Below are 13,748 nucleotides of genomic sequence, written 5' to 3'. Positions count from 1 at the left end.
CGGCAGCTGTGTCAAACAGCGAACTCCACTCGACGTGAAGGGCGTGCTGTCTCCTGCGACAGCCCCCGCGCAGCACCCCGACCCGTCGATTCGCCCCGACTTGTGTGGCGCAGGGTCGAATCAGCATTCCGCGAGTGTCCGAGGCCGGAAATCTCTGCGCACACTCTGCCGAGGCTGGTTTTTGTGCCTCGAGCGACTCCCTCAGCTCGGTTTCACCGGGGCAGTGTGTGTCGTCGCTTCCCACCTGTACTCTCGGTGAAGGCCCGGCTTGGTGTAGTTACCCCGGCAACACACGACGCCTGGGGAGTTTGTGGATTCGATCGATGCGTGCTTCCCCCCCCTACCACCGCCGCCGCGTCGCGCTGCGCAGTCACCTCCTCCCCTCTCTCGTCTGATGGCGATTTGCGTGCTCGACAACGCCGCGGGTCTCATCGCCTCCCGAAACTGGGGTTTTCAGTCGTTTCGCACTGCGCGCGGGTTGCCTTGCAAATTTTGACGGCGTCGCGAGTGCGTTTTTGAGCGAAAAAACAGTGCCCTGCCTCCCTCCACGCGATTCTACCCAAGGCCCGTCCGCGCGCTTGACAGAGGGACTGCAGAAAACGCCGTTTGCCCAGAGGAGGGGGTCACCTGTTCAGCCGGCTCCTCTCTCCCTTCTTCTCACCCGCGCTCCGCCGTTGCCTGTGCTCGTCGTCGTGTTTCCGCGGTCTCTCTCCGCCAGTTCTTGCAGCTGGGGAAGACTCCCGGCGCGGGCGACGCCTTGCACCATTCACGACGTCTCGTTGAGAAGCTTTTTGCGTTTGCCGCGGATCGAGAGACCGAAACCAGCTGCTGCTCCTCGACGTCGTAGGTGAAGAAAGCTCTTGGCCGCGGCGGGTGAGGAGAGAGGGAGTGAGCAGGGGTGAAGCAGCGGCGGCACGTTAGGCTCGCAGCCCTTGACCGCCACGCCGAAATTTCGGCACCTGTATATTTGGCAAAAGGAATGCAAAGGCGTTCCACCTCTTCCGAGGCTCAGATGTATGGAATATCCGCAGCATTGGTGTGCGCTTCTCTGCGTTTTAAGGCCGTGATCCTGTTCCGAGCAAAGTTCGACAGGCACTGGAGGACGGCAGCACAGACTAGCATCCTCGTCGGGGAAGAACCCGGGGGGTCTCCGCGTCAAGTTTGCTTTGCGGTTCGGTTTGTTTCTTTTTTTCCCGTTCAGATTTTTGTCTTTGTTTTTTGGTGGGTGTTTTTCCTGTTTTTCTCGGGTGTCGCGTTTGGCGGCAGTTGTCTTTTCGAGTCTGGCCTCGACAACCTGGTGCGCCTTTCACCATCAGGGGTTACCCCTCCCTCCTGCTCGTTTCTATTCCGCCGTGTGAAATCCTGCCATTGTAATCGGGTTCTAAAGACTAGCGGACCCACACACGCGAGTCCAACAGTTCTGGAAAGCGGCTCGAGTAGGGGAATCGCGACCGCCTTTGCGTGTTTCTCTTCGTGCGGAATCCTTCTAGCTCAGATCTTTCGGCCTTTATTTTCTACCGACTTGTGGGCGCACGCTTTTTCCCGTCGCCCGACAGTGTGAGGAGGCTGGGGGTTCCTTGCGGGGGTCTAATTGCAAAATGCGGCAGGGATCTCTTTTCCAGAGACCTTTCTGGCCCACTTGGCTCCTCTGAATTCCGTGCCGTGACACCCGTCCTTCGTGCGTTTCCCACGTGGATTTTCTTTTGAAACCGAGTGGAGAAACGGCGCGTCATTCCGTGACGGTCAGCGGTGTCGTCTCCGCCGCTGCATCTGCCCGTGTCTGTCCTGTCTCTGCCATCTTTTATTTTGTTTCCTATTTCTTCAGCGTGGGCAAGTCGTCGAGAACGCGTTTTTCCGTAGCTCCTGCGTTCTCTTCTGCTTCTCGCACTGCCGTCCGCGGATGAGAAAACTCAGAACATCTGTCTGGGCTCGACACAGCAGTTCACTTTTTTTGGCGTAGTCCGTCGCGCCCCTCTGCTGGCGCCTTCTACACCGCGTTTTCTTTTTTCAAGCCAAGTTCCGATGATCCTGCCCACTCTAGGCGGCACAGCTGCTACTCACTAGCCCTCGCGTGTCCGTTTCCCGAAGAAATTCCACGAAAACGCCCGCCCCCTTTCTGTGCACCGGCTACCCCCCCCCCCCCCCCCCGCGCCGCGCCTCAACCGCCTTCTCGATCCTGTGGCCGCGGCACGGCTGACCTCGCGCACTCGAGGCGAGAGAAAAGGGACTTTTTTCCCTGGAATGCTGGAGTGGTGCTTGGGGTACCCTTTTTATCGGCGGTCGCGAAGTAAGTGACCTTGACGCGCGCCCGCCGCCCGTTTTGTAGTCCTCCCGAGGTACGCTGTCCGTCTGGGCTCCCTCAGCCCAAACGCCGTCCCCTTTTTCGGGGAGCATCCGCTTGTCACGCGAGAGGGACTCTTCCTTTGCAGAGAGAGTGCCTCAGTCCAGTTGCAGACGCACTTGAAGGCCTTCGTGAGACAGCCTGGATCGGCGCTGGCGACTGTCGAGAGAGGGACCAGCAGAGCCGCGGGAGGCGAGGCGGCGACCCGGTTCGAAGGCAGCCGAGGGAGCTCCGCACGACGCAGGTCTTGAGAGGGACGTACTCGTCATCGGGTGCGTCTCTCTGTGTAATACCAGTTTGTTTCCGACGAACGAGAGTGACGGGGTTCGCGGACGTGACCGGCGTGTTTTTGCGCCTTTTTATGACCCCCACCCCGTAGTCTCCGCAGCTGTCCGTACGCCGCGCGCGCGCACGCCACATGTCTTTCCGCGAAAACTCGCCAGTGTGAGACCTACATGCTTGCATGGTGTCTGGGTGTCCACCCGAATGTCTTTGTGAGACGCATGCCGCAGCAGCAGTGAATGTCACGATTTCGAGGTCAGCTGGACGTCGCCGTGGTGCCCGCTCGTTTAGTGTCTCTCTGTCTGCGCCCTCAATGTGGGGGCCTCCGTCCCTCCTGCCTCTCTGAATACCGCGCGTGGGAGTCTCGCTGTGCGAGGATGGCCTCGGGCACGACTGAGAAAGGAGGAGCCGCAGAACGACCTTCACGGCCCCCGAGCGCCTCTGGAGTGTCCCTAAACCTGCGTTCTCGCAGACTCGGCTCTGCGGCGACCGAGGCCGCCGCCGGCGCCCGCAGTTCCTCACACGCCGCTCTCGGACGGGCTGCGGGGCGCTGCGACAGCTCGCCTGACGGCAGTCAACTGAAGGCCGGCGGCGGCGCGCCGGCGCAGCGCGCCCCGAGTCAGGACGACACCGGGCGGAAGGAGAGGGGCAAGAAGGTCACGCGTCTGCTCGCGCGCAAACTCCACGGCGCACCCGGCGAGGCAGCCCACAAACGCACCTATTCAGCCACGCCTGCGTCGACGTGCGAAGGCCACCTTCTCGTCGCTGCCTCGCTCCTGAGCGAAGCAGCCGCGCAGACTGCGGACGCTTCCTCCAGAGCGTCTGGCGTTGACGGCGCTGCTTCCCGCGGGCGCGAAGACGACGCGCGAGCCAAAAAATCTGGAGCTCCTGAGGCCATGGCGAAGCCCGAGGACCGCTCCGAAGCTTCGCGGGCAGGCCGCGGGGAAGGCGAAGGCAGGAAGCCGGAGGCTAAAGGCGACGACCGCAGGGAGAAGAAAGCTGGGCTGGCGGGCGCAGGCACTCAAGAAGAGCGAAGAAAGGCCAAGTCCCACGCCAGTGAGGAACCCCAGATCGAGGCTCTGCCCCGCGCCACCACGGCGTCGCCGAGTGCGCCCTCGAAGGCCTCTCCCACTGCGGCCGCGGGCGAGGAGAAGGCGTCCGCGTCGAGGCTTGCCAGCGGCAAGTCGCCGGGCTCGGAGCACAGCGACAAGGCGCTTCCGCCGCCTCGAGGGGGGGGAAGCGAGTTGAACGGGAAGACGCGCGCGTCGGCTCGGCGCGAAGGCGCCGAATCGAGCAAAGCCGGGGGCGGAGAGGTCGGCTCATCTGAGAGGGGCAAGCCTGAGAGGAATGACTCTGAAGGCGGCGCGGGCCTAGGGTCGTATTCGGGCTCGTCTCCGCCTGCGACGTCAGGCGGCAGGAGCTGCGGAGACCGAGAGGCGATCACGAGTCTCGCCGCAGCTTTCGAGGAGAAGGAACGCGACAAAGCGGCGGCGTACTCCGACTTCGCGCTGACATACGCCGGCCGGTCGCTCGCTTCTCAGGGGGAGGTGCCTGAGGAGCTTCCTGCGGAAGATCCGCCAGGCTTGTTTCTGTTGAACGACAGCGTGAGTCGGGCTGAGAGCCCCCGCCTACAGCAGAGACCCATGAAGCCGTCGCGCAACGCTCCGCTGGCGTCTTCGGCGCCAGGTGTCCTTAGCGGCGTGTCTCCAGCCGACCTCGGGCTTCTTCTGGATTGCCTCGTCGTCGGTGAGCAGGCCGCGCGCCGCGCACACCTGCGGCTCGACGCGGTCGCGCGCGAAGTCGAGACCGCCTACTCGACTGTCGCGCGGGCGGGCTTGCGCCTGGCTAGCTTGCTCGGCGTCCCCTACGACCAGCTCTCGGAGTTCTCCGCCGCCGAGCTGATGCAAGCCAGCGTCGCCGGGCGAGGCGCCGGAGGAACCGAGGCCGGGAGCCGCGCACCGACCACCGCCACCGCAGGAGCGTATCGCGGCCGCGGCGGCGTAGAGATCGGCGAGGGCGACGACGGGGCCTGGGCGGCGTTTGCGGCTGACAGAGACTGGGAGGCCGTAGAGAGGTGGAGACGGGGCCGAGGCCCTCGAGGCGCGGAGTTGGGTCTCGCAGAAGAAATGCGCGCGCTGGAGACTGCGGGTGCGCTGCCGCGCGGCCGAGACGTCGAATCCGAAGACGGGAGGCCGCTGCGCCGCTTCCTCGCGTCGTCGCACAGCAGTCGACCCGCGTCGGGGTGGGCAGACGGTTTCCGCAGAGGTGCGGCGCCGGGCGTGGGGAACGAGCAATGCATGGACTTCGCTGCAGAGGCCGGCGGCAAGGCGACCCGCGCAGACGGAGACGAAGACGGTCGTGCAGAGACGTCAAACTCAGCGCGACTGCTTTTTGAGTTTGCCGAGTCGCTCTGGAGCGAGTGTGTCAAGTCTGGAGGGAAGAAGGGAGACGGCGACGCAGACAGTCGCCGGTGGCGGTCGCTGGAGGCGCTGGAGCTCCTGCGGACACTCGACCGTGAAAAGGGACAGCGCCGCAGCAGCAGTCCAGGCCTCGGGAGTCCGTACGTTGGGACCCAGCAGGCGGCGCCGGGGGAGGAGAACGGCTTTGAGGCCATGCCCAGCCGGAAGGCCGCGAGCTTCTCCTTTCCTGTCCCCCAGTTTGCCGACTCCCGAGGCGTCTGGCCGTCGGAAACAGGAGCCGTGAACTCCGAGCGATGCGGCGACGCGACCACGCAGGCGGGACAGACCTGCTCCTCGTCAGGCCTGTCCCGCTTGCGGTCGGGGGCCGGCGACAGCGGACGAACGCAGACGCCAGGGGGTTTGAGAGGCGACGGGGAGGACGAGAGGGGACTGCTTTTCACGGAGGAGGCGGAAGCGGCGCGACAGAAGAGGCTTCGCAGCGGCGGGGCGTCCTCCACGAGTGGAAGCACCTCGCGATTCGGGAACTGGAGAGAGCTCACAGGCAGCTTCTCGGGCGCAGACAAAGTGACCGACCGCGAGGCGGCCGGGGCTCCAGCGGCGCGGGAGGCGAAGAAAGGGGCGACAATGGAGAAGGAAGGTCAGAACCTGAAGGCTGGCGACTCGGCGGGAGGTGGACAACCCAGCCGGGAGAAAAGACTCCGGAAAGAAACGAGCGGGTCCACAGAGGACGCGAGAGCGACCGACGACGCGGCAGGTGTGTCTGAGAGGAAGCGGAAACTCGCTTCTGAGAGCGAGCCCAGCAGCGAGAAGAACGCAGACGCCGACGGCGTCGCTCAAGAGAGAGGCGAAGAGGCGGCGGCGCGGGCCCCGGGGGCGTCGAACGCGAGTGCGGACGCGAAGGGCTCGAAGGCCACGCGCGGCGCCGAGACCGAACGAGCTTCAGGGACTTCTCCGTCGTCTCCCGCCCCGCAGTCTGGTGGCATCCTGACCCGCGGCCGCGCAGCGGCCAGTCGCCAGCAGCAGAAGGATGGAGAGGAGAGCAAGGACGCGGCTGAAGCAGAGCCGAAGTCTCGGCGTGGACCCTGGACGAGAGGCGAAGGAGGCGGTGCGGAGAGGGGCAAGGCCGACGACGCAGGAGACGCTCTCTCCGGGGGCATCGAAGAGTTCCTCCACGCCGTTCGCGCGCGCGCAGACAGGGAACAGCGAAGCCAATCGGAAGAGTCTTCCCTCCCGCCTTACAAGCGGCACCGTGTATCCCCGACCGCAGCAGGCGCTCGCGAAGAGCGGGCGCGGGGGACCAACAGCGGCTCTCGAGACGACAAAGGAGGCGACGACGAGGGCGGAGCAGCCGAAGCCGCGGAGGCGACTGTTGGCGCCGACGCACATCGAAAGAAGGACGGAAGTCCAGAGACGCCGGAAGGCGGCGTCGCCTCGCCCCGCGACACACATCCTAGCTCGGAAGGAGCTGCAGGCCCCGGCAGAGCAGATGAAGAGGACGGCGACCCCGGGGAGCGGAGCGACGCTTTGAGTCTCGACGCGCGGCAGCGCAATGGCGCGACCTCACGCCTGCGTTGGCTTTCAGACGTGAGAGGAGCGGACTCGCTGGCCTCGCTTCCCCAGCGAGACCGTCTGCCGTTCTGGGGGGCGGCAGGCGCCGGGGGCCGCGACCGCGTAGACTTCGACTGGCGGAGGCTCTCGGAAGCGGGTTCGCCGCCGTACACAGATGACGAGAAGGCGTTTTGGCTTTCGTCTCGGCTCGGGCGCCTCCTTAGTTCTTCACGGGGAGAAGGCAGCAACGGCTCACGCAGTTCGCTCCCTCGCGTAGCCGACGACGGCGACGACGAGGGCGTGGGGAGCATGTGTCACTTAGCGGGCGCATTCAAATTGGGGGCCGGAGGCCGTCTTTTCTCGGGAAGCGCCGACGCGAGTGCGGCCTGCGGTGAGGGCCTCCAGTCGGGCTCCGAGCGAGGCAGTGGCCTCCTACCGCCACCCTGGTCGCTTTGGCCGGGCGAAGGCCGCGGCGGCGGCGGCCCAACGAGCGCATCAAGAAAGCTGGACTTGGGGGGGGCAGCGGGGCCGCTGGCGGTTTGGCGCTGCGGCGCAAAGATGAGAAGGAGGAGCCCGGCGAGGAGTTCACGACTCTCTCGAGTGTCTACAACCTCTCCGGGGCCTTTTCCCCGCGGGACACGACTGCTTCCGCTCACAAGTTGGGGGCAGCGCTCTGCAAGAAAAACACGTCTGCGTCGAACGACTTCGCGCACCTGCCGCCGGACTTTTTCATGGATCCCGCCTCGCAACTCCGTGCGTCTGAGGGAGGCGGCGGGGTCGGAAGCGGCAGCGCCTTCGGCGGCCGCGGGCACTCGGAGTCCAGCCGCGCGTTTTTCCGCGGCAACGGCGACGGCCGCGGCGCCTCGGGGCGCGGGGAGGCGCCGGCGTGCCAAGGCTCTGGTGGGGGTTTCTCGGGAGGGGCGATGGGAGGCGGAGATGTGCCTTTCGCGTTTGGCAAGGCCTCAGACCCTCTCTCCTCTCTGGGGCCCCTCGGGGCGTCGCAGGGATGGGCTGCCTTCGGTGCCTCCTCGACCAACCGGGGCGGTGCGGCGAGCCGCGGCGCGCCGCCGTTCTCGCAGAAGAGCGGCAGACTCTTGGGCTCCGGTGGAGCCTCCGGTCTGCAGGGCGCGGCTCCACTGCCTTCTCCCTTCGACCCCCTCGGCGCAGGTCAGCGCGGGGGCGGCGCGGGAAGGCACGGGTCCCTGGGCCGCGCAGGCTGCTCCCCCGACGAACTGGACGACGGCGCGTTCTTCGCCGAGACTGCCTTCCCCTCGCGCGCCGGCGGCGCGGGGCCTCTCGGCTGCCCGCCGTTCCCGTTCGAGTCGACGGGTCACGTGAGTTCGCCGGCGTGCCGTGGGGACCCGCTTCTGTCTGGAGGAGGAGGCGGCTACAGTGAGCATTTCTCGAGCCTCGTGGCGGGCGCCGGCGACAAAGGCGCGCGGAACTTCCCGCCGTCCAGCGGCGCGATGGAGGACGCGGCCACGCATCTGTTCTCGGCGGCGGCTCGCGGCTCAGGGGCCGGCGGCCGACGGCCCTCATCGCGCGACAGCGAGGACGAAGGGACCTCCAGCGACGGAGACCTGCCTGAGTCTGCCAAGACGACATGGCCAGGCGCGACGGGAGCTGCGTCGACCTTCGGCTCGCGGCTGCACTGCGTTGTGCCCGTGGGCTCTGCGAGGAAACACCGCGCGCCAGGCGACGCGGGAGACCCCAGCGCAGATGGCGCCCGCGAAGGAAAAGACTACGTCTCCGAGGTCCCCGGCGTGAGCTACAGATCCACCCCCCACAGCGGCTGGAGGTTCAGGTGGAAGGACGCAGAGACCGGTAAGTGGCGAGGCGATCGCTGACAGGACACAGAGGCAGAGCGAACGAGGGGAGACTCTGCCGCGCTGCAGGCGTTCGTGTGCATGTGCGAAAGCGCAGTCACGCATGGTAGTGCAGAGATCCCCGGGTTTTTTTGGGGGGGGGCAGGGGAGCCGAGGGGGGAAATGGCCGTCACCTGGAGGACAGCTCCGCGGTGGCACTTTTCCGCATTGCACGTGTGTTTGCTCATTCGAGTGTTCTCGCCCCAGGGAAGGAATACTCGCGCTGTTTTTCGGTGAACAAGTTCGGCTTTGAGAGAGCGAAGAGAAAGGCTGAACGCGTCGCGCGGGAGATGCGCCAAGGTGAGTACAAGACTGCCATCCAGCTGCGTGTTTAGGGCGCTGGAGCACTGACCAGCCAGGGACAGACACGCGTATGTGAGGGGGGCCCAGGGCTCACGCGGGGGAGGGTTCGCGCAGGGGCAGAAACCCGCGGCGTGTTGAAGGCCGGGCGCCCTCTGCGGCGCGTTGATCTGGGGTTGTAGTTAGTATATTTGACAGAACCAGGGGCTGAAGCCCGTTTTGCGGGAATTCAAAGTTATGACGAGTGGGGTGCGCGAGCGATCTCCGCAGGCGAAGCGAGCAGGGACGAGACACTCGTTGCGACTCGGCTTGTTGCTATGTGTGTTGCTGTGTGTGCAGGACGAAGCATCATCATCAGTAACCACACTCGTACAAAAGTCTACCTGGCGGATTCGAACGGAGGCGCCAGCAGCGGAGGCTCGGGCGGAGGAGGCGGCGCTGGGGGGGAAGGGAGTGCGGCCGCGTCATCGAGCTCCTTCGGCTGTCGCCCTGCAGTGGACTCCGTTTTCCCGGGGTTTCCGTTCACGTCGTCAAGCACGTTCGCCGCGGACTGTGGCGGGGTCTCTCGTTCGCCTCCGCCGGGCAGTGCTCTAGACGCGTCTCCCTTCGCGTCAGACCTCTCTGTCGCGCCGCCGTCTGCCGCAGACGGGCCTTCTGGAGCGCCTCTCGCCTCGCCGTCGCTTCCGGCCTCGTCTGCCGCAGGGCGGGCGGGCGGAGGCGGGGGCAGCTTGGCGATGTCGCCTGTGGGGGGCGACTTCGCAGCCGCGCCCTCGTCCAGCCTCCTCTACTTTGCGTCGTCTTCTTCGGGGTTCAGCACCTCGGCCGGAGGCACGAGCGGGAGCGGCGAAGGCTGTTTCCCTGCGGGCATCGGCGCGGGCGCGTCGGCCTCCTTCGCGCCTCAGGACTTCTGCGGCGGAGGCGAGGGAGGAGCAGGCGCTGGAAGCGGCAGCGCGACACCCGGCTCCTTTGTCTTGGGCGCAGCGGGAGGAGAGTTCTGCGGCAGGCCGCGTGGCGAGCCGAAAGGCGGGCTCGCCGAGGGGTTGGGCGCGATCGCCGCGGAGCGACCCCACATGCCGTTCTCAACCGGCCCCTTCGGGGCGTCGACGCCGCTCGAGGGCGACAACTTGATGTTTCAGGAGCCCATGCAGTCGGCAGTGGGCAGAGGAGGCGCAGACGCCGGGGGCGGCAGCAGCGCAGACAGGGCCGAGGGGGACAGGGAGACGGGCGCGCTTTCGAGTTCGGTGAGAGGAGTCATCTTCGAGCACGCGAGGGGAAGCTGGAGAGGCCTCGTCGTTGACAAAGACACAGGGAGACAGGTGAGTCGTGACTCAGTCGTGAATAGGACGCGTTTTTCTGAGGACGTGACCAGAAAGGAGAACGCCGCTATTTGTTGATGTCTGTGTTGTGTGCATATAATATATACCGACATATCTTTGCGTATATATTTGTACGTATATATGTATATATATATATATATATATATGCATACACGCACTGCGTACACGTGCGTGTAGAGGCCCCGCCCTTTCTGCTTTATTCATCTGTATTTCTGTGGATCCTGTCCCTGCGGTTTAGGGTTTAGGGTGCGCGTAATGCAAGCCGCATGGGTGAGTCAACTGACCGGGAACCTCGCAGTTATTCGGTTCTGTTTCACGTTGTCATTTTTTTTTCAGCAAGTGCGGCGCTTCTCCGCTCGCAAGTACGGCCATACTGAGGCCCGCCTCCGCGCAGAGCGTTTCTGCCTGGAGGCGCAGCGCCTGCGGGAGGCTCGAGAGGCGACGAGTGGATATTCGTCGTGTGTTCAGAAGGACGGCGGAGGTGTCAAAACAAACGCCATGTTTGACGGAGACCTTTTCTCCCGCTTGGATCCCCCTATCATGGAAGAGTCCATGGCTTCAGTCGACGTAGCGGGCGGGGAGAGCGAGGAGCGACCGTGGAGTGGGAGTGCACGGGGGGCAGCTGGCGTCTCGTCAGGGCTAGGGCTGTCCCGTTTTTCGCCGGGCTCGGCGTCGCCGCCCTCGTATTTAGACCTCGAGTCGTCGCACGCGCTGCTGGCGGCGGCTCCGCTCAGCTCGATTCCCGACGACCTGAGCCACGACCTCGCGGACGGAGTGGGTGGCGCGGAAGGCCCCGCGGGGGCCGCCTCGGCTGCGAGGCGGAGGAATGGCCGCGACAAAGAAGCGATCGAATTTGCGGGGCGAGCAGGAGGTCTCGGATCCTCCGGCGAGGGCAAGGCGCCAGTCGAGCGGAAGGAGTCGGGCGGCAGGACTGAGAAACAAGCTGGCTTTTCGGCAACTCGAAAAGACAAACGAGCGGAGAGAGGAGGCGGGGATGTCTTGGCGCCTCAGCAGCGGACGCTGAGCTCGGACGACATGCTAGGAACTAGCAAAGCTGACAACGAGTGGAGCACAGGCGACGCGAGAGGACGAGAGGAGGAGGAGAACGCAGGAGCGAATCCGCGTGGCGCTGCCGGTAAAGAGGGGACTATCTCCGCCGCAGGGACGGCAACTGCTGGCGGCAGCAGCAGAAGTGCCTAACGCATTCACGAGTCAAAACTCGCCGCATCGAACCGGGAGAAACCGAGAATCGAGGCATCGCGGTGAGGGGCTGAAAGAGGACGTTCATGTGGTGTTGAGGACTGAAGGAGTATGTGACCAAAGAAAAGGAGTGGGAGACGGTGAAAGCTAGGCAAAGCGCTTTAACGTTCGATCGAAAACGTTATAATTGAGAGCGTATGGAGGAGCAAATGGGGGGGGGGGGGGGGTCGAGAACGAGAGAGCGCTTGAAATGGCGTGGTGAGGTCTTGAGAAGGGAGGCGTGTATTGCCACATCTGTTCCAATCACAGCATTTCCGCAGAATTGTGCGGGCTGGTATGGGAGAGCTGATGAATGCCACATGCTCAGGTAGTGACATGTGGTGCGTAAATGCTGAGTAACGCAGAGAAGAGCGGGGGGAGTGACGGTCGATTGCGTGCTGCCGCGGTAGGAACGCAATGACGTGTGGATCCGTGGAGAATTTCAGAGTCTGCATACGAAATATATGTTAGGAGGCGCGGAGGTGCGTGTGTCCACAACTTTTTTGGATTTTCCCGTGGACACGTCCGCTTCGCGCTTTCCCGTGTTGCTTTTTTCGTTTGAGTCTGCGTGATTTCCTTGCTTTGCTTTCACCACGCTCAGTGTCCACTTACACGCAATCAAGAAGATCGGTGCCTGCCGCAGGACCGACAGGTCGCTTTTTTGTTGGCTCGCGGCAGATGCTCGAGAGGCTACCGGGGCGAGAGGGGTGCGCATGTCCTTTTGAGACGATCATATAGATACACATCATCCCCCCCGCCTGTCGTTGACGAGGCAACCAGTATGTCTGCAGGCTTCAAAATCATCCGGCACGCGAGCCTAGCGAAGCGAAAGATTCGATGCTGGGTGCGCCAGACGCTCTGCACTCGTCACACGTTTCGGGTTGGTCTCGAGGGCGAATGCGCCGGTGTGACGTCGGGATGCATGCGGCTGAGCGTTTTCGCTCGAGGCCTGTGGCAAGCTGGAACGGGGCGGTTTTTTGCTTCTCCGAGATGCAGTCTTAGCGCCTCTGTGCACCGACTACAAAACGCCATAGTGGTTCATGGTTCGTACAGCTGTACAGCGTCACCGGGGATCGGAATTGCCGGCCTGCCACTGTGTGAGAAGTCGCCGTGATAGAGCAGTCAAGGCGTGATCTTATTCGAGCCGCGCGCGACGTCTCTACGCAACGGAAATGCCGCCAGCCTGGGTTCGTACGGGAGTCTGTCTCTGCTGCCGCTTCCCGCACCACGAGTGCAGGACGAGTGGAAATTGTCAGGCTGAAGAGCAACACAGGTTGTGGAGAGGGTGAAACGAGTGGAACCTTACCAGCTAGTGTGTGCGCCACGCGTACCAGGAAGACTTGGCTTCACGCGCAGGTGTCGTCGCGTCTGGCGCTGCGTTCCACGTGTAGCTCAGAAGCTGGTTGCAGAAACAGCTGAGCCGAGGTGGGTAATTAGGGCTCCAGTTCACAGTACCTGCAGAAAAGATGTAGTTCTGTGGACGCGTAGCGCTCAGCAGACCCTACCAATCTCCCAGTGTGTAGGGCAGCTTTAACACCTGACTAGTCCAGTTCTCTCATATTTACACAAGACAACCAGTTGCGGGGGTCTCCACACGAGACCCGCGGGGTCGCAGTAGACGAACTCTTGAATGCCAGGACGACAGCACCTTCGGATGGGAGAACCCCGCGAAAGAAAGCGTGCAGGTCGCATGTGCAGAGTGCAGAATGCAACGCGGGAAAGCCGCCGTCTTAGGCGCATTCTTCGCCAAACGCATACGCGGAGCGTCTGTGCGTAGGTACTACTGGACTAAATCGCTGTGCATCTGCTTTAAACACCTTTGTGGACTCTCAGCCCCAATCCAGATAGAGATCACGAGTTGAGTAGCGAGCACAGGGAGGACTAGCGTGTTAGAAGCCACCACCAGGGTCCGGCCTTCATTGCGAAGAACTGAACAGGCGTCGGCCGGCTAGCTTTTGTCTGTGGCTTCGGCTGCGTGAAAATGCGAAAGACTTCAACATCTATGGACATATCGCTGTGATCACCCTGCCACGAGCTGCGGAGGAGCCACCGGCCGAACGTCCTGCTGCCGTCCTTTTTAGAGAAACCAGCATCCCAGCAGTCTGTTTCAGGCGGTGTGTCCGAGTGGTTAAGGAGATGGACTAGAAATCCATTAGGCTCTGCCTGCGCAGGTTCGAATCCTGCCGCCGTCGTGTGTTGCTCGCGTTCTTTTCTTCGCAAGGTTGTCTTTTTGCTGTTGCACCCGCAAAAACATGCGGCTTTCCCACGTCATTTTTTCCGCTTCTCCTTCGTTCACTGTTCGGTGCAATTCCGTCTGCTGCGTACCCCTCCCCCGGCAGCCGCCCTGTTTCACTGCATGTGCAAGAATGGCGCGTCCCGTCGGCTGTCTCCAGACGTTCCCCCTGCGATAAGCAGG

The 13,748-nt window shown here is 63.6% G+C and overlaps 1 protein-coding gene and 1 non-coding gene across 2 annotated transcripts; both read left to right on the top strand.

Moving 5' to 3' along the window:
- Window positions 1-3,000: 3,000 nt before the first annotated feature.
- On the top strand, window positions 3,001-11,293 carry BESB_072400 (uncharacterized protein; the record flags this gene model as incomplete). Its single annotated transcript, XM_029365613.1, has 5 exons — window positions 3,001-6,995; window positions 7,058-8,415; window positions 8,664-8,756; window positions 9,096-10,072; window positions 10,430-11,293. The coding sequence occupies 5 exons, from the start codon at window positions 3,001-3,003 to the stop codon at window positions 11,291-11,293; spliced, it is 7,287 nt and encodes a 2,428-aa protein (XP_029218097.1).
- Window positions 11,294-13,442: 2,149 nt separating this feature from the next.
- On the top strand, window positions 13,443-13,524 carry BESB_075700. Its single transcript has one exon. It is a non-coding gene; the product is annotated as a tRNA-Ser (tRNA).
- The last annotated feature ends 224 nt before the right edge of the window (window positions 13,525-13,748 follow it).

This window comes from Besnoitia besnoiti, assembly GCF_002563875.1.
Source record: "Besnoitia besnoiti strain Bb-Ger1 chromosome Unknown contig00007, whole genome shotgun sequence".
In the NCBI taxonomy this organism is placed as follows: domain Eukaryota; phylum Apicomplexa; class Conoidasida; order Eucoccidiorida; family Sarcocystidae; genus Besnoitia; species Besnoitia besnoiti.
Note: the sequence above shows the minus strand (reverse complement) of the source record. Positions and strands in the feature narration are given on the sequence as shown.